Below are 20,490 nucleotides of genomic sequence, written 5' to 3' on the forward strand. Positions count from 1 at the left end.
AAAATTAAACTGAATCAAATTTAAATTAAACTTAAATTCTTAGATTTCTCTTTTAGAATGAGAGCAGCATATGTAATTTCTAAGCAGGTAACAATGAAGGACAAGTAAATTCTAAGATCAGATGTGGAAAAGCACCCTTTTCTGATGTTACTGAAGTGATACAGGACAGACAAAAGAAAAGGGGATTAACACTGAGAAGATAGTTACTTAGACTCTATTACTATTGTGTTCAGAAACCTTATGCATTTAACAGTCTTACTTTCCTAATTAGAGAAATTAATAGGTTGTCTATAAAGTATAACTTATATCTATAAAATATATACCTGTCTCCAGAATCATGAAGCCCAAATGAGACGACACATGTTAAAAGACTTTGGCAAATCACACTGTGCTATAGGAGTCTTAGGTGTTCTCACCACTGTGGTTTTGATGTTCGATGAGAAGCGGGGCTGTCACCTGGCACTCAGAACTGTCACACTCAGCAGTACTCACATTCCCGGCTCACTCTCCTAGCGACTACCATTAAGGTCAATAAATGAAATCTCTTGCTACCAAACTGTTCATAGCAGTAACATTTGTAGGCTATATCCCTCTCCTAGGGTCGATGCAAAATAGTGATTTTTTTTTTTTTTGGATCATAAAAGTATATATAATGATACTTTAGAATACGTATTTTAAAGTCAACAATTTTCTTGAGAAATCATTTCACAGTGAATTCTTTTCTTCATTACAAAGTTTCTTCAGACACTTTCCAATATGAAATAACAAAAGAATCTTTGTAAACATTGTCTTCCTATCATTTTCTTTGATATTTGAAAAAGCAGTGCAGGTAGCACCTAGGTATTGACGCTTTTGCAGTTTTTTTTTAAGAGATAAATTACATATTCAATTTGGATCCCTAATTGACAAGGGCAAACATGTATTCTTGATGCTTATTCTAGAATACAATTACACATGATTTTAAAACATATTATAAAGACAAATATATTTTTTAAATACTTGATTTAAAAACAATAAGAATTGAATGCCTAGAATTTTCAATAAAAACATTATTTTAAATATATATAGTTCCAAAATAAGATCATTAATATAAACAGAAATACAGCAATTCAAGTGACTCTCTAACATAGGAAACTGTAATTTTCTAATATTACTTAAATGCTCAGTTCCATGTTGAAAACTGCATAGAACCAGCAAGCAGACAATAGGGAACTTTGGCTAAAACTTCAAGCTTAAATATTTGAGAAGCAATATAATGTAACTATTAAAAGCAGGGCTTTAGATCTAATCGACCTGGATTCAATTTTTGACACTTCCTAGCTGACAAGTGACTTCATCCCTATGCCTCGGTTTTCTCATCTCTAAAATGGATATGATAGTTATTTCTATCTCATGGACTACTGTGAAAATAAGTTAATGGATGAAAATGAAAATATCTAGTAACTGGCACAGATATAGCATGAAAAATACTGATTACTATTAATTTAGTTTTGATAATTTGCTAACTACCTAGTTATAGATCAGAAAGGAAACTACAAAACAAAAGGATTGTAAGGAATTCCCTTAGTTTTCACTCTGTAATATCCTGTGTCTGCCTTCCATTTGCTTTGTAATTTAAAAAGCCAAATTTGAAGCTAAGCTTTTTATTCATTTGTTCATTCACTAAAATTCATGACTCTGGGGCATCTGGATGGCTCAGTCAGTTAAGCATCTGACTTCAGCTCAAGTCATGATCTCGGGGTCCTGGGATGGAGCCCCACATTGGGCTCCTTGCTCAGTCAGAGTCTGCTTATGCTTCTTCCTCTCCCCTCTCACTTGTTCTCTCTCAAATAAATAAAATCTTTTTAAAATATTCATGATTCTTAATGATTGTCAGATAAATTTAAGAGTATAAGCTTTGATAAGATTTAAAAACAAAACGAAAGACAAGAGTACAAGAGAGCTTATTTTAAAGCAGCTGATGTTAAGTCCCATACCTAATACAGTTCCGATCTTATTAGTTAAGACAGAATCTGTCTGTTCCAGCCACCCTCCACCGCTGAGTCCTTCCTTAAACTTGATGAGGATAGACTGATTACTCAGTAGCACAACAAGAATCCTCATGGCTGCCGTAACTGTGGTGGAATGCAAGTGTTCTTCCATAAACATCATAATCCAGTCAAAACCCAGTGTCCTGACCAGTTCTTCACAAGCTCTATTTAAAGGCAGATGAATTAAGAAGGCAAAAACAGAACATTAATTTCAAGGGTTAGGACTCAAAATTTTAAAAAATAAGACTAGTTTTGTTCTCAAGATATTATAAATTGAAGGATTCAAAAAATCTATTAAAAGTCAATAGCAATTCTTTTTTCTCTACTATGAATTAACTAGTATTAGCACCTGTACCATCAATTCTAAGAAAATTTTACTTACTGCAAATTAATGCTTGTCTTTTCTTTAGATGTGTAAACTAGTTTTAGCAAGATATCTAGAAGTCTATTCCTCAAAAGTATAAGATTAGCAGATACAAGACCTCCAAACTCTTCTTCAGTTCCTACAATGAAAATATATACATTAAATTGCCTTAGTAGATAAGCCAGTGTAAAATATACAACGTAGTCCTAGGAAATCTCACTGAAAAATACATCTTTTAGAAAACATTTTCTCCAGGAGTACTTTCCACTAAAGTGGACAAGCAAAAGGATCCATTCATTTACTTCTCTTTAGAATCCTGAAAATTGTTCATTTATATTTGACATTGTCTAAACAAGTAATAAAAGGTTGTAAACTCTTTTTTATATAATATTTAACTGTCCCCCCACCAAAAGAGTCAAAGTAGTCACATGGATAAAAATAACAATCCAAATCCTTAACTTCCAGTTTCATTTTGAAGGATATAAATAGTTAAATTTACCAGATTTAAAAATGAAAAAAATAGGAAGCACAGAATATTCAATAAATGTAATATATAAAGGAGACTTAGAATTAAATAGCATAAAAGATAAAGGCACACAAACGCACAGAGAAATTGGAAAAGAAAGGGAGGAAAACAGAAAGCTTATGGTTCTCAATGAACAGTGCTGGAAGCACACAGGACTGGGTATCTATGGGCCAATGGTTGAGGCCCAGGCCTGACATGATGGACGAAGGCTTGGTAAGTCACAATCCCCATGCCTTCCTTTACCTAGAATTAAAGCTCAGGCTAAACTTTGACTTACTATGGTCATTTGCTTTTACTTGTTTGGGCAAGGGATTCTTTTTATCTTTAAACACTGTCTTTTAAATGGCTAATTTTGTGCCTAATTATTGGGAAGGGTGCTTCAAGGTTATCAAGAGGAGCTCAAGATTCTCTTCTCTTCTAGGAGGTATTTTATAAACTGTTTTATTAAAACACATACCATACAACCTAAATTGAGATGAAGATTACTTCCTTTCAATTATTTCTTTTTCAATTTTTTTTCAGTAAAATGACGATCCACACAGAAACAAAAAATTCTCCTTAGACTAATATCTAGTTTTCTGTCAGTTTTGTTTCCCATAATTTTCAAATATAACGTAAAACAATAAACTCTGAATTTCCAGCTTAACTTCTTCCCCCTTAGACTGATGTTTTCTTCCACACTGCACCACTCTTTTATGCTATTTTATTTTGCACTGATTACGATATTGCTGTTCAGCATTATTATTCAAGTCATTTTCTTTTTTGTAGGTATATCCTGAATGGTGTATAAACAACTTCAAAAAAAAAAAACAAAACCAACAAAACTATGGTTTGAATTTTTTAGAACATCATAGTATAGTTAATACAGTCCGTATCAAATAAATAGCAAATATCCTATACTAACAAGACCAGGAATGAACTTCTGACAATGAAGTGATGAGAATACTAGTCTAATTAACTTGGTAATTAACAGATAACTTCTGTTATCTAACTTGGTAGATAACAGAAAACTTAGCAATTTATACATCTCCACTACTGTACTCGTCTCAAAGAAAATTTTTTAAAAAAATATTTTATTTATTTATTTGACAGAGAGAGATCACAAGCAGGCAGAGAGGCAGGCAGAGAAAGAGAGGGGGAAGCAGGCTCCCCGATGAGCAGAGAGCCTGATGCGGGGCTCGATTCTAGGACCCTGAGACCATGACCTGAGCTGAAGGCAGAGGCTTAACCCACTGAGCCACTCAGGCGCCCCTCAAAGAAAATTTTATACTAGTTGTGCTCACTGAATTCAACAGCTAGCAAGAAATATGGAGACTAGAGAAATATTTTTCTCTACGTCTTTTTTATACTTGAAATAAACATTACATATTTTTCTCTATATCTTTTTATACTTGAAATAAACATTACATATTTCTGAAGATTTTTAAAGGACTTTTGCTAATACTTACTTACTTGGCTTATATTAATTAATTCAGAGCTAAGAAATAATCCTTGCATCTACTGTATGCATTTAAAACAGTGGTTAAAACACAGTGGTTAAAAAGCTTATAATGTTGTTTTGGATTACCTGCGTTCAAATGCAAGTAGCATGATCTCAGGTAAATTTATTTTACTTAAATCTTTCTAGGCCTTAGTTTCTTCCCTTGTAAAACTAGGATAGCAATAATACCTATCTCACAGGATTGTTACAAGAATATAAGAAGCACTTAAACAGTGCATGTCAGATACTAAGTGCTCAGTAAATGTTATACGTTTTTATCTTCATGCTATCTGTCCACTGCTAATTTGCTTTACTGAAGAAATACCAACATTGTTACAAATGAGCAGGCTCATGTAAGTGAGTGGTCAGCAGCAGCCTTACGTTCTGCTATAATCTGCAGGAATTCAGAGGCTCCCAAATCTTAGGTTCTCTTTCAAAAAACATGAATACAACACTTTCTCTTCTTATTCATGAAGCACCATAGAGAGGCTGTGCTCCAGATGGGATAGCTAGCAAGGAGAACACCTCTGTGAGGCACTGATTCAACAGTATTATTTTTCACTTGTCCAGGTGGACAGTGGTCTAAAGGAAGTCATTTATATGATACCAGTTTGGAATAAAGTAACAGGATAATAATGGAAATAATGCTTGCAAATATAAGATATTGTGAATTTCATTACAAGTCAATCTAAAAGGTTCTTTCAATGCTTTCCAAACAAATCCCCTATCTTAGAACACACAAAAGGAAAAATATAGAAGAGGTGGGGAAAACATGTAGCAAACAAGAAAGGTTGGAAAAAAAAAAAAAAGTCAGTTGAGTCAACTTTTGATTTTGTCTCAGACCATGAGTTCAGTGCCTGGGGACTGAGCCCCATGTCATCAGGCTGCACTCTCGGCCGGGAGTCTGCTTGAGATTCTCTTTCTCCCTCCCACTCTGCTCCATCCCCTGCTTATGGTCTCTCTTTCTTTCTCTCTCTCTCAAATAAATAAACCTTATAAAAAAAAAAAAAAGCGGCTGTCATGGGCCCCGTATCCCACAAATTGTGAAACTATTTTTATTTTATACTTACATAAAATGATTCTAGTAAAATGCTTTTTCTCTAAGTGACCACTAAATATTTAACAGGAAAATGAAAGTAAGTTACATACATATAATTCATAATAGCAACTGTTTCTGAAGAGATGTATTTTAAAAAATTAATCAGTGTTCAAAAATCACACAGAATAGTTTGTTACTTTAAAGGAAACCTGCTATGAATCCTGTATGATAGAAAAGATTTAATGTTTTTCCATTTTTAATTTTTTTACACAGTGATTTTACAACTACATGTTATGCTATGTTCAACCACATGTGTAGCTACATCTGTCACTATATACACTACTATAATACCACTAGCTATATTCCCTACACTGTACCTTTCATCCCCGTGACTTCTCTATTTTTACTGCCTTAAGAGGCTTTTTGTTTTCAAATTTACATAAAATTAACATCCAGTATTTTATTGGTATCAGGTGTACAATGATTCAACAATTCTACACACGTTCTCAGTGCTCATCAAGGTAAGTCTACTCTTAATCCCCCTTACTTCACCCATCTCTACCCACCTCCAGGAAAGATTTTAGTTTTTTAAGCAAAATTAACAACCTATTAAATTAGATAGGTAATTCTGTATTTCTGTATACTTTACAGGCTTGACTTATGACAAATACATCTATGAAAGACCATGAAAAGTAATGTAAGGAGAAAAGTAATATAATAAAATCACACATAATTCTAAATTGTGCCAGAAAACAAGGCATAGAAATTAGTTTCCAAGTTCCAGACTTGACTTACCAGTATCAAGCTTCTCTTCATTGTTTATTTCCATAACTACAAATTTCTCACAAACTGCGAACGTTGGTAAAGTGGAAGAAATAAACTGGCCAAACCTTTAAATACAAGAAAAAAGTTACAGTTTTAGGTTTCTCTTTCCCCAAAACAAACAAACAAAAATATAAAGAAACAAAACACAAAGAAATGAAAAAATACTACTTCCTGTTTTAACTAATTTTTTACACACCTTTAAATGACTGTATTAATTTTACATCCCCTAGGATCATTGCAATTAACGTTATATGTTACAATCTTTTAAAACATAGGGCAAAATATTTCTTCAGAAATATGAGTCCTTTAATGTATTTTTAAGAGCCAAACAGTATGATCCAAATCAAAACGTCCTAACATTTTTCTGTACGGATCCACTGTAGCCTAGTAATGAAGAACTTGGGTTTTGGCTCTGTTTTTAATCTCATTACCTGATGCAAGTAGCTTAACCTCTCTGGGTTTTAGTTTCTCAATTGATAAAGTAGATAAAACCAAAAATTTGATAGGTTTCAGTGTTAATTTTAGGAAAGTGATCATTATATTCCCAGAATAAGATTTAAACAAAATTGGGAACCTGGGTGGCTCAGTGGGTTAAAGCCTCTGCTTTCGGCTCAGGTCATGATCCCAGGGTCCTGGGATCGAGTCCCGCATCGGGCTCTCTGCTCAGCGGGGAGCCTGCTTCCTCCTCTCTCTCTCTCTGCCTGCCTCTCTGCCTACCTGTGATCTCTGTCTGTCAAATAAATAAATAAAATCTTAAAAAAAAAAAAAAGATTTAAACAAAATTGTTAAATAACAAGAATTTTTAAACTCCAGTTTTAAATCTGTTGCCATGTTACAAAAATATCTTCAGGGTCAGTGAATATAAAACTGAGTGATTTACATGCTACACAGATTAGAGATTAGTCTAGTGGGAACATTCTAATCAGTAGGAGTGATTTCACCTGGATATCCGGGAAATGACATGAAAAGTGGTCAAACTGAGTTTAACCAATTCTCTACTTGGAAAAAATACTTTGGTTAAGGAGCGTTCTCCTTCCATTTTCAGTTAAAATGGGAATTACTATGTAGATATTAAAATTATTCTACAGACCATCCACAAATATGCCTTCAGCCATTTCTCATTAGCAGCAAAATAATCAATCATATAAAAGGTTGAATATACAAAAATAAAACATCACCATCTGTTTGGATGATCAAGAATAAATACACAAAAGAGATGGTATGCCCACAATAGGGGGTATGCGTATGTGTGCACATATACTTCAGAAGTAGCAGGGCTGGGGGAAGATGAACCAAGAATTCCTATACTGAACACTTTTATGTCTAGGACAAAAATCTTATTGGGCTCAGTCCTACATATTCTCTTACTCACCAGTGGCAACAACTGGTTTTGCTGTATAAAGACAAGACCATGAGACATGCATATTTTTTGTGCCTTACAAATATGCTGAATATTAACATTACAGGTATTACACAGGCATAATAATCAGTTACATTTGTCTCATGCACTTTCATCTCATTGGTACTTTTAGTGAATATACAGACAGATAACAGTAGCGTTCACTACCTGAGCAGATCATTGCTGTTGGGAAAACCTTGTAGTAAGAAGCTCAGCACATTACTAATAGCAGCAATGGTAGGTTGGGATAAAGACATATCTCGAAGAGTCAGTAGCAATTTGGGGATTAGCTGGAATTCCCTCATTAATTTGGCATTCTTTGAAGCTTCACTGTAAGAAAAAGAAGAGTTTATAAAGGCCGTGCTATCATCTCTTCTATAATTGAACAATTAACTACATCGATATTAACTAATACCTGGACTCAGTGAGCAGTTCAATGAAGTGTTCAAATAAGGAAAGATGAAGTTCATATGGTGCATGGAGCCAAACCTACAATAAAAATAAAGAACAGTGTTAAAAGAACAGGGTTAAAGATACCCCAAATGACTATCCTACAAATATAAATATAGCACACAGAACTTATTTCACCTATATTATCAATGGCATCATAAAGAATTCTCATATCAGATCATTAACAATGTCTATTTCTGGGTTTTCATCATTTAAAATTGTTCTTATTCTCTTACAGAATGAGATTCATCTTCAAGAAGTTCATATAAAGGACTGAGGAGAAATACAGGTTTTTGATATCTTTAAAATCCTAAAAAACTAAAATGGGTAAAAACTTCCAGAACTAACTAAAGCTGCATTCAAATTAAACAAGAATTAGTAACATGGGATTAAACGAACTAAAAGAAAGCTTTAGGGAAGGCAACTCCCCATGGCATTCCAATGGCAGAGTAGTCACACAGGCCGCGGCATTCCACAGGCCTACGCCCTTCTCCTAAACCTTCCCTCACCCCCAGCAGCCTCTGTGTCACATTTTATCAAGCCAGGTATTATGGCTGATTTCATGCTCTACATTAACCTCAACACTATATAATTAACTGAATATAATATAGGGTGAAGCCCTAAAAAATTGCTTGTATATAAGACTTTTGGTTCTGTTTATAAAAGAATATTGTTGTGGAAATTACCCTCCTAGAGTAAACAACCGGAAAGGGAAAATGTATAGAAAACTTATTTGGAAATCAAGGACTGAATATCATTACTGAATACTGAACAGAGCATATGAAGTAGAATGAATAAAGAAGGCTGCTTCCTGAGGACAAAGACTGAGTGACTAGAATCTCATGTGGGGTCCAAAATTGGAATCAATCACTGCAGAAGAGTATACCAAATAATTCCTGGAACATATAAAGGTCTGAGACTAGTTTGCACACCCACAAAAGAACATGTAGATTTCTTAATACCTGGGGAGTTAGGCAGAGGCCCTAGAAGTGAAATATCTAAGTAGTGGGGCTAAATTTGTGCTAGACTAAAGGTTACTCTAGGTCCACCCTAACAAATCTTAAAAGTGTGCCTCAAAAAGATAACTACAATACCAGAGCAAAGTTCGATACTTCTGTAAAAGAATATGACAAAATCTAGCCCTTAACAGTATAAAATTTAGCATACGATCAAAAATTACCAAGCATGCAAAGAAAAAGAAAAATATGTTCCATAAGAAGGTGAAAAATCAATTATTATATGTAGCTCAGAAATGACAGAAAATGATAAAATTATGAGGACTTTCAAAACTCTATTAAAAATACGCTCCAGGGGCGCCTGGGTGGCTCAGTGGGTTAAACTTCTGCCTTCGGCCCAGGTCATGATCTCAAGGTCCTGGGATGGAGCCCTGCATTGGGCTCTCTGCTCAGCAGGGAGCCTGCTTCCCCCCCTCTCTCTGCCTGCCTCTCTGCCTACTTGTGATCTCTCTCTCTGTCAAATAAATAAATAAAATCTTAAGGGGAAAAAAAAAAAATGCTCCAGGAGTGCCTGGGTGGCTTAGTTAGTTAGGTGGCAGACCACTGATTTTGGCTCAGGTCATAATCTCAGGGTCCTGGGATCAAGCCCTACATTAGGCTCCATACTCAGCAGGGAGTCAGCTTGAGGATTCTCTCCCTCTTCCTCTCCCCCCACTCATGCACTCTCTCTACAATCAATCAATGAATCTTAAAAAAATGTTCCATATGCTAAAGAATATAACCAAAAATATGAACATGAGGAGGAGAAATAGAAAGTAACTGGAGATCCAAAATGAACTTCCACGGAGGAAAAGTAAAATATTTAAAATGAAAATTACACAGGATGGGACTAACAGTAGATTGGACACTGCAGAAAATAATTCAGTGAGCCTGAAGACACAACAGTGGAAACTACTCAAAATCAAGTATGAGAAAAGAACTAAAAAGAAATAATAGCATCAGTGACTTGTGGGAAAATACCAAGGAATCTAAGACACATGTAATCGGAGTACAGGAAAGGTTGGGGGAGAGTACCAGGAAGAATAGCTATAGAAATAATGGCTAAAAAATTTCTAATTTGATAAAAATGACAAACTCACAGATCTAGAAAAGTCAACAAACCCCAAGGAGAAGAAACACAGAAAAGACAATGGAATGACTGACATCTTTAAGGCATAAAAAGAATTTTTAAAAAGTCAACTGGAATTCTATTCTATGCAAAATACCCTTGAAAAAAGAAAAAATAAAGACTTTCTTGGGAGAATTTAAGGCTAACAGGCACTATGAAAATGTTACAGAAAGTTCTTCAGGTTAGAAGAATAAGATAAGATGGAAATCTGGATCTACATAAAGGAATAAAAACGGCATGTTATATATGTGGGTAGGTATAAAAGAATTTTTAAAATTGTCTTTCAAAGATAACTTACTATTTAAGCAAATATAATATAGAAAAGTACTGTGGAGATCATAAACATATAGAAATAAAATGTTGGACAAAAATAGCATGAAGGACAGGATGGGAGAAATTGCAGTGTATCTTTGCAAGGTTTTTACACTATGGGTAAAGTGGTATAATATATTCTGAAGACAGACTGAATTGTTATAGATGTATACTATAAATTCTCAAACAACCACTAAAAAGAAAAAAACCCTATAATTCTATTACCATTATCTTACTTATATCTGTGAAATACTATTTTAAAAATAAGGTTGATTATTTATGGACTATTATGGTTTGCAGTAATTAGGGATGCTATATAATACCATAAAGTGAGCAAGGTAATTTAAAATGAAGCCAAAATATGTCCAGCAACTGAATTTCTGACGTTTGCATATTAGATTTTATCAGATGCTTGAAACTAAAGATCACCCCTAATTTAAACAAACCTGTTCCTAGATAAAAACAAAGTCATGCTTGATTAAGTAGGTCTACTTAGTACTCCCATAATTCTGCATACCTTTATCTCTGTGCTTTCACAAGTTTTTAATGGTCTATTTATTTGCTCTTCTTTTCTAATAGATTAAATGCCTTGAGGCATGGACTCTTTTATTTTCACATCATTAGCACCTAACACAATGCCTGGCTCAAAGATGCTTAATAGGTATTTTCTAAAAGAATAAGAGGTTTGTATATTACAATTATTTATTTATTTATTTGACAGACACAGAGAGAGAGAAAACAAGCAGGGGGAGCAGCAGAGGGAGAGGGAGAAACAGGCTCCCGGTTGAGCAGGAAGCCCAATATGGGGCTCGATCCCAGTACCCTGAAGCAAAGGAGGATGTTTAACCAACTGAGCCACCCAGGCACATTTGTAAATAAAAATATATTTACAAATATTCACAATATTTGCAAATAATCAAAATTACAATTTTGAATATCAGATTAAGAAATGAATATTTTATTGTGGAAGTTTATACTGGAAGTTTTGAATAATATGATTATGCCTTAGAAAGAATGAGGTCAAAAGATCTATGGGTAGGTTGAGGAAAGGAGGAAAGAAGTCATAGTTTTCCTAGTTGGTAAGAGAAGATGATTAGGGCTTGGGCTAAGTTGTAAAAGTAGACACCAGAAGGTCAACTACAGGAAATATGGAAGTACAGACTAGAGGACTTAATTTCAGACTGTTTATAAACAGGGAAGAAGAAGAAAGCTGATTTTTCAATTTCAAGCCTCGGTGACTAGGGAAATGGTGGTGTTATTAATAGAAACAGAGTTAGAAGGAAGAACTAATTTGGGGAAGAATGTTAAGTTGAGTTTAGGTGTTGCTGGGACATAAAAACGGAAATGTTGAGCAAGAGATCAGCACTAAGTGTAGAATTCAGATGTCAAGCTAGAGATCAGATTTGGGGCTCAACTTTGTAGAAATGAGGCTGTGGGACGGTGTAAGAACCTAAAGGAAAGAACACAATAAAAAAAGATAAAGAAATAGGACACTTTTATGTAAAAATAATGAAAATTTCAGAGCCAGAAAATTAAGGGGGAAGTAGTGAGAAACACAGGACACTGCTATCAAGAGAGTCAGGAGCTACAAAAAGAGAGGGCCACTGGGGCGCCTGGGTGGCTCGGTTGTTGAGCGTCTGCGTTTGACTCAGGTCATGATCCCAGGGTCCTGGGATCAAGTCCCACATTGGGCTCCTTGCTCAGTGGGGAGCCTGCTTCTTCCTCTCCCTCTCCCCCTTCCCCTGCTCATGCTCTCTGTCAAATAAATAAATAAAATCTTTAAAAAAAAAAAAAGGGTGGGAGATACTGCAGCATTTGCTCCTGAGCTGTGGGTACTGAAGACTGTGTATGGGCCATGCTGCTAATATGCTTTCAAATATAGCTTCAGGAAAATAGAACACACATCCTCTTTGTCAGGGATTTAAGATAACTGACAAGACAGAGCTTACAGTAGTTATGAGGGAGAAGAGTTGTGGCCTAGACATTACAGCCAGCAAACATTTAGTACTAGATACCAGTGTGGGCAGTAGTGATACAAAGACATGGTCTCTGCACACATGAAGCCTACAGCCCCACAAGGAAGATATATACAGATATAAAGCACTGTGTGTGTGTGTGTACACTATATATATGCATATGAATATGCACAGTACCGTGAATGGGAAGTTAAAGGGAAAAGACATGTGAGATTAAGTAGTACCTTATTATTTAGACAAAATAAATGCTAGTTTATTATGCAGCTACTATTAATCAAAATTTCAGGTGTAAAAGCTCATATTTATGGAGGAAAAACTTGTATTAGAATTATCTGATTAGGGCACCTGGGTGGCTCAGTGGGTTAAGCCGCTGCCTTCAGCTCAGGTCATGATCTCAGGATCCTGGGATCGAGTCCCGCATCGGGCTTTCTGCTTAGCAAGGGAGCCTGCTTCCCTCTCTCTCTCTGCCTGCCTCTCTGCCTACCTGTGATCTCTCTCTGTCAAATAAATAAATAAAAATCTTAAAAAAAAAAAAAAAGAATTATCTGATTAAAATAGGTTTGCCTCTCATAAAGCCAGAGGAAGCAGCAAAGTAGCTCTAGTTAGGTAAATGCCTTACAGCATTTCACTTCTACACTACTTATAAACTGGACTATCCTTGGAGAGAAGAAACGTCCTCACTACCCTACATTTTGTACTTTACTAATGACATTAATAGGAGCATCATAAAAGTAAAAATTTAAACACATCCTAGAGACAAAAACTTTAGTAGTTAACTCTATCAACATACAGAATAAGAAATGGATTCATTGACTGTATTATTACCAGTCAGTGTTCATATACATACTTCAAAATCACAAAGCAGATCCTGGAAAGCAGTTGAATTTGGAATAATGGAGGTCTCATGCCCACTATCAACCGTTCCCACCAAGGAAAATGTAAGATGGAGAATGTGGCTGTTAAGGAGGGAACGTTTCTTCTTAAGCAGCATCGCCAGCAACTGAAAGAAAGCAAAACCACATGTCCATTGATTAATCATATCACTCTCACACACACACACACACACACACACAAATCTGTGCAAAGCAATTCCTGAGACTTCTAAGCTGATTTCTAAATTTTTATTATGACAATGTAACATTAGAGAAAATCTGAAAAGCAGGGTAATCCCATCACTCTATCATTAAAATAAATATAAATAATAAATAAATAAATATAAATAAATAAATAAAAATAAATAATAAATAGATAAAATAAAATATCTTGTACATAAAACCCTTTCAATTCATATGTATTTAATTTGTTGTCATCACGTGCATATAATTTTTTACTTTTTCTCCATATAACATTTTATTACAAAGATTTTTCTTTTGCACCATAGTCTTCATAATTACAATTTTAAAAGGTTGAATGATATTCTCTGAAATAGTTATAGAATTATTAGTCATTCTCACAATGTTGGAACATTTAGAGGGTTCGTGTATTTTCACGAAATTTGGTAAGCAATGCTGCAATAATCATTTTGAAAGTTTTGCAAAATAAAACACTTAGCAAAATAGTGTGAATAAATCTACAGAAAACAGTATAGTAAATAATTTACTCACTACCAATGAACTACCGGCTATAGTAAGAGAAGGCATTTATACTTCATCTACACTAACAGGATTTTTTTTTTTTTATTTATTTGTCAGAGAGAGAGAGAGGGAGAGAGAGTGTGCGAGCATAGGCAGAGGCAGAGGGAGAAGCAGGCTCCCTGCCAAGCAAGGAGCCCGATGTGGGACTCGATCCCAGGACGCTGGGATCATGACCTGAGCTGAAGGCAGCTGCTTAACCAACTGAGCCACCCAGGCGTCCCTACACTAACAGGATTTAAGCTTCCTCCAAATACTTGTGTTTCTCTTCTGACAAATAACTTTCTGGCTAAACCTAGTAGGTTGTGGATATTTTTAGTATTAATATTTAATATTAATAACATTAATATTAAATTAAAATTAAATATAATTAATATTAATAATTAATAATAGTTTTCAGAACTAGCAACAGCACAGGTATTACGAAGTGGCGCTCACATCCCCTAGGTAAGTGAAGGGGGACGGGCGGTAAAAGATGACTGGGTGTGGAGGCGAGAGACCAGGAAAGCGAGGAGAGCTCTTGGTCTATCATGGATTTGGCAGCCTCTAGAGTAGCTGGCAATATGACCCTATTTCATTTCACTCCTATTTCCAGAGAGAAAAGGAACTCCAAACTAGCAAATATATCTGAAATAAATGAATAACTGAAATAACGCAGCTTAATTCAAGAGTGTAAGAAGGCAGATTTGATGAGATAGGATAAAAAGTTTGAGCCAAAATAAACAATTCAAAATCTCACTTGAAATACATTACTTTTACTAAAAACTTGTGACCTTTAAAGTTTACTTGGATGAAGTAATTCTTCCAGAGTGAAAAAATATGAGTAATAATGAAAATTAGAAGATTCAAAAAAAAAAAAAAAAAAAAAGAAGATTAGAAGATTTTTTTTTTTTTCTTTTGAACACAAAGAAAAGCAAAGGTGAAGCTTTACGGTTACAAACCTGGTAGCCCTTGATTCTTTCCATTTCTTTGCTGGCTAGTGGGTTACTCTTGACCACACAAACCAGGGCCTTGACTGCTGCGTACAGCCCTTCCACATCAGAAGCCATGGCCACCAGGCCCAGGATGGCCGCTGCTCCACCAATGTACTGCAAAGTAGTGGCAACAGGCTTAGGGACAAATGTTCTTACTCCTGATTAAAAGACAGTGAAAAATAATTAAATTCCCCATGTTAATAAGAACTGAATAAATCACCTTAAGAAGTATTTAATTTTAAATTCTACTTTTAAAAAAGCCACCTTAATCCTAAAACAAATATTCAAAAAAAAAACCAAAAAAAATAAAAACATTCAAGGTAGGATGTGGAAGGAAATAAATGCTAATAGCTACACTCAAGAGATGAGGTGGGGGTAAAGAAGGAGTAGAGAAGGGCTGGGGTTTGAGAGTAAGCTCAAAGGTTTTGACTGTGCAGCTTTGGGCAACATGAAGGAAAAGTGCAGAGGTCCTGAGAATGCATTTCTGAGGTGAGTGAGAATGCCTGACTAGGTACTGTTGGGAATAACCCTGAGGAGGGCAACAGCACTCCAACTCTGAACTGGGGGGTAGGGTGTGGATGCCATCCTGGCAAGGACCCAGTATTCCCAAGATAAGACAAGCAAGGCACATCACTGGTTATTACTCAAAGCTTTTCCTAGTTCGATAGCCTACATAAAAGTACATCAGTGACCCCAGAAAAGTATCACCATGTGGAAAGAAAGGATCAGAACTTAGGGACCACAAAAAAAACCTCACATCTATGTTCCTAAACTTGCTTTTTAAAAAAGGTACTGTTTGAATGTCTGCCTACTAATTGAGATTGAGTTTTCCAAAAATAAAATTAATATGCATTTTATATTTCTATGTGCTTGGCAGTAGTCATAATATTTGGCACTATATTATGGCACTTAATTTTGAAAACTACCTTCTAAGGTAATTAGGGCCAGCACTGCTAGTTTACAGATAAGAAAGTTGAAGTCCAAAGAGCTCAAATGTCTGCCACAATGCCACACAGTAACAGAATAGGAGCTAGAACCTAACTCTCTCAACTCTTTACCCACTGCTCTTTTTACTATACCATGTGCTGCTATCTTTTTGCAAAGGACATAGAGCAGAGCTCAATCAACACTTGCTGAATTGAATAAACAACCATGTGCATTAGCATAAAGAAACTGTTTTATCAATGCAATGTGGTTAAAGAAGAAAACGAAAGTTAAGATACAGGCACACCACGGAGACAAGAAGAACTGCCATGTATCTTACTGACAAAAATGTAGGATTCTGACCAAAAGAACACTAACTTTTCGTTAACCTAAAAAAGAACCAATATTATGTACCGATTTGTACATTATATAATGGCTGGTTCTGAATTTTCGATGATGTGACCGGATTATTTCTCAGGATTCTATCTAACCAAAAAAATCAACTCTTTTTAAGCAGAAGCAGACATCAGGTAAAAGGCTCTGCAGAACGTATACCAGCTTTAACTTTCACTATATTTGGATTCACTATTTATATGCCAAAGCTCTTATTTCTAGCTCATTTCCAAATAACAGACGCACTCCTGGGTACCACCACGGCTGCACCAAGCCATGCAATAACCATCAATACTTCTAACTCTTTACATCAACCCCTAATGTAGTGTGAAATTCACCCTGAAATTACATGGAAGTATGTAGTCAGCACTCATCAGTGCTGAGAAAAGAGGGAAAGGTTCATGGAATGTTTAAAAAGGTTATGATTTTTAAAGTTGACTGGAGTTTGAGATTGTTATATTCATTTCTAAATATTTCAAGAACAGTATGAAATATGAATTTAAACACCTGCCTTCCTGTGGGGAAAGTGAATGCAGATTTGAAGGCAAATAAAGAAGTTTGAAATAGTAAGATGATCTGACTCACCCAAGTATCCAATCAGAGTAGCTCCAACTGTCCGCGCAGGTCCATTTAGATGCCCGGCTGAATTGTGTATCAATTTCACAGGAGTGGCATTCTCATGGGAGGAAATGCCTAACTGAAGAATAGGAAAGGGAAATAAAATGTAACTACAGAAGAACAATCTGAACATTTTGATTAGAAAAGAAAATAAAACATGATTAGTAACATATTATTTCTTTCTCTCCATATCAGAATATTAAAAATGTGGGCATTCATTTTTTAAAAATGCACAAGCTCTTCCAATGGTCAGAAAGTCACAGAAAGTAAGTTAAGTACAATCTACTGAGATAAAGATGGTGGTGGGCGGGGTGGTCTTTGGAAACAATTTCAGAGGTCTTTCTGAATGAAATTCTGTCATGGTTTTAAAGTTCTTATCACTAGCTGTCTCATAGTATTTCTGATCAGTGAATATAATATTAGCTTTACTTCATATACAAGTAAATGTCACATAAATTATTCAAGTGTTTACAGATAAAACATGCCTACATAAATGTTACTTTTGCATGTGTACACACACACGAATGCATAACGTGCTTTCAAAGCAAACACAATCCTAAGACTCTAATTCTATTATTACCTGTAGAACTAAATTTACCTACAGTTCATGTTCCTTTAAAGATGGTACATGTATTTACAGACATATGACTGCATGAGAGTTGTCAATCCTTACTGTCCCCAAATCCCTCCCTTCCAGTCTTTGGATTTCCTCCCTTGGGCTTTGCCTTCCCTCATTAGCCAAAACAGCTTGCCAAGCTCACTGATAACTCCCACCTCACTAGACTCACTGTTTGTTGGTCCTGAGCCCCAGTCTTTCTTGACCAGAAACATTTACCATAATGAATCACTGATTTCTATCACATCAAACTCTCCTAGTTTTTCCTCCTTTCTTGCTGGCTGCTACTCCCCACTCTTTTCCACTGGTTCTTCATCTCCCCAGCTAGCTTCACAGTACTGGATGCCCCAGGTCTCAGTCTGTAACCTTTCTCTTCTCTATCCATATCTACAGTTCAGTGAAAGCATTTAGTTGAGTGGCTTTAAATACCACCTCTGAACATCCATGGTTCACACTCCTACTCTGAACTCCAGATTCATATTTTCAAAGGCTTTGAGATCTCCACTAAGATGTCTAATATGCTTCTCAAATTTTTTCAAAACACAGCTCTCAGAATTTCTCCCCAAACTAAAGAAGTTCCTGAAATTTTCTTCCTGAAAGTTTTCTCCAAATCAGAAAAAAATGACCCAATTTTCCTCAGTGTTAGAATGAAAAAACCTTGGAGTTATCCTTGATTCTTTTCTTTCCCTCACAATTCACATCTAATCACCAAAATTGGTGGCTTGATATTCAAAATATACGTCAAATCTGATCATTTCTCATCACGGCGACTGCTATCACCCCAGTTCTCACCACCACCATTGTTAATATGAGTTATTATAAAACCAGTCTCCTTGCTTCTCCCTGTCTGTCCCCCTCCAGTCTATTCAACAGAGGTCACAGTCATCCTGGCTAACATTTCATTCATTAGGTCTGGGACCCTATCATGCTTCCCAGCTCACTTAGTTAAAGCCAATGCCTTTACCACTGCCTATAAATCCTTAACAGTCTAGTCCCCATCACCTACTCCTACGACCCGGGTCTTCTCTCATTTGCTCTAGCCACGCCTGCCTCTGTGGCAGGCGTGGACCTTCCTCAGGGCCATAGCACTTACACCATTGGGACAAAACCCCACTGTTCTGGGCCCATATCCCATTCCGCATATTCCCCTGGCTTGCTGCCTCACCTCTTTCAAGTCTTCTCCAATTTTACCTTCATAGTGACCATCCTATTTAACACTGTAAGCTGATCACTTTCTACTTCCTTGCTTTATTTTTCTGCAGAGCACTCTTCACCTTTGAACGTGACCTATGATGAGGTTATTTCTTTAGGTATTAACATGTCTCTTCAACAGCAATGTAAGTGCTGTAAAGGCAGGAATTTTCTCTATATTCACTTCTGAGTCCTAAACAAGATGTTACGTGGCACACAGTAAGTGGTCCAGAAAAAAGTTAAGTTATAGCCTTAAGAAGAGCAATTGTTTTCTTTCATTTTCTGCAGTTCAGTTTCTTAATAGCCAATTAAAAAAAAAAAAACCAAAACAAAAACAAATATAAAGTATGCACAGAGAAGGAAATTCTCACTTTTCCAAATTAAGCTAAATAGCTAATTACGTTTTGGCTTAAGTCCAAAGCGAAATAAAACAAATGCAAGCAATACAGGAAAGGTACTGTTTTCAGTGATTATTCCTACTTGGTTGGTACCAGTAACGACCCTCTGAAACACTGTTCCTGTGGAGAACCCGCCACAGCTTCCCGGGAAATTATTATGCTTACCTGCTTAGCAATGGCTTTGCTGTCCAACTTATTGTACACTTTCCGGATTCTTGCCACCGTTAGGGAAGACACAGAGAGTGCATAGAGGCCAAAGGACACCTTTTCTTCTGGCACTAATGACACAGGAGATGGGACTACGCCTTCAGACTTTGCATCTTTACCTTCAAACGAAGAATGATCCTTTTCAAAATCATCAGTATTTCTCCTTATCCTAACACAGATTTTTTATTCTATCATTTTTAAATGGGTAAACTCAAAAATCTTTTAAAGTGGACCATTACAGGTAAACTTAAAAACTGTTTTATTTATTTAAATTTTCAGCTCTTCGTTTATTTCTTTTCAGAAAATACAGAAAACCACCTAGTCATAGACCTTTACATTCCAAGTTTTATTCTTTTTTTTAATTTTTAATTTTTTATTAACATATAATGTATTATTAGCCCCAGGGGTACAGGTCTGTGAATAGCCAGGCTTACACACTTCACAGCACTCACCACAGCCCATACCTTCCCCAATGTCCATAACCCAACCACCCTCTCCCTACCCCCCATACCCCCAACAACCCTCAGCTTGTTTTGTGAGAATGAGTGTCTCTTATGGTTTGTCTCACTCCCGATCCCATCTTGTTTCATTATTTCCTTCCCTACCCTGCAAACCCCCCACGCTGCCTCTCAAATTCTTCGTATCATCCAAGTTTTATTCTTAAAATATGCTTTACAAATAGCATAATGTAAAGGAAATGAGTTTTAACTGTTATCAAAGAAGTCACACACTTCTCCCCCTTAGGATCAAAAGAGAAAGAGCATGAACATGAGTGGAATGCCTGTATGTTTCCTAACACTAGGTCTCCTCCCCAGTGAGAGCCCCCATTTGTGCTTCTCTATATTCTTCTAAACAACACAGCAGAGTAGTTAAATATAAGTTTTGGAGCTAAACGGCTTACGTTTGAAACTCTGCTTTATCACTTAAAAGGTAAGTGACCTACATATCTCTGTGCCTCAGTTTCATCTGTAAAATGGGGATGATAAAAACAGTACATAAGTACCAATGTTTTG

General features: G+C 35.9%; 1 protein-coding gene across 2 annotated transcripts in view; it reads right to left on the minus strand.

Annotated features, from left to right (window-relative positions):
* The window catches only part of WDFY3 (WD repeat and FYVE domain containing 3), a gene marked incomplete at its 5' end in the record, with an annotated part of 176,668 nt that overhangs the window by 79,353 nt on the left and 76,825 nt on the right, over positions 1–20,490 (minus strand). For both annotated transcript variants that reach the window (XM_080796083.1, XM_080796084.1), the window contains 9 exons: positions 1,977–2,194; positions 2,413–2,533; positions 6,235–6,329; positions 7,832–7,993; positions 8,079–8,152; positions 13,373–13,525; positions 15,098–15,288; positions 17,033–17,144; positions 19,436–19,596. In XM_080796083.1, the coding sequence (XP_080652209.1) occupies positions 1,977–2,194; positions 2,413–2,533; positions 6,235–6,329; positions 7,832–7,993; positions 8,079–8,152; positions 13,373–13,525; positions 15,098–15,288; positions 17,033–17,144; positions 19,436–19,596 (1,287 nt within the window). The remainder of the gene's footprint in view (positions 1–1,976; positions 2,195–2,412; positions 2,534–6,234; positions 6,330–7,831; positions 7,994–8,078; positions 8,153–13,372; positions 13,526–15,097; positions 15,289–17,032; positions 17,145–19,435; positions 19,597–20,490) is intronic.

The sequence above is a fragment of the Martes martes genome (genome assembly GCF_963455335.1).
Source record: "Martes martes genome assembly, chromosome: 2".
NCBI lineage: Eukaryota > Metazoa > Chordata > Mammalia > Carnivora > Mustelidae > Martes > Martes martes.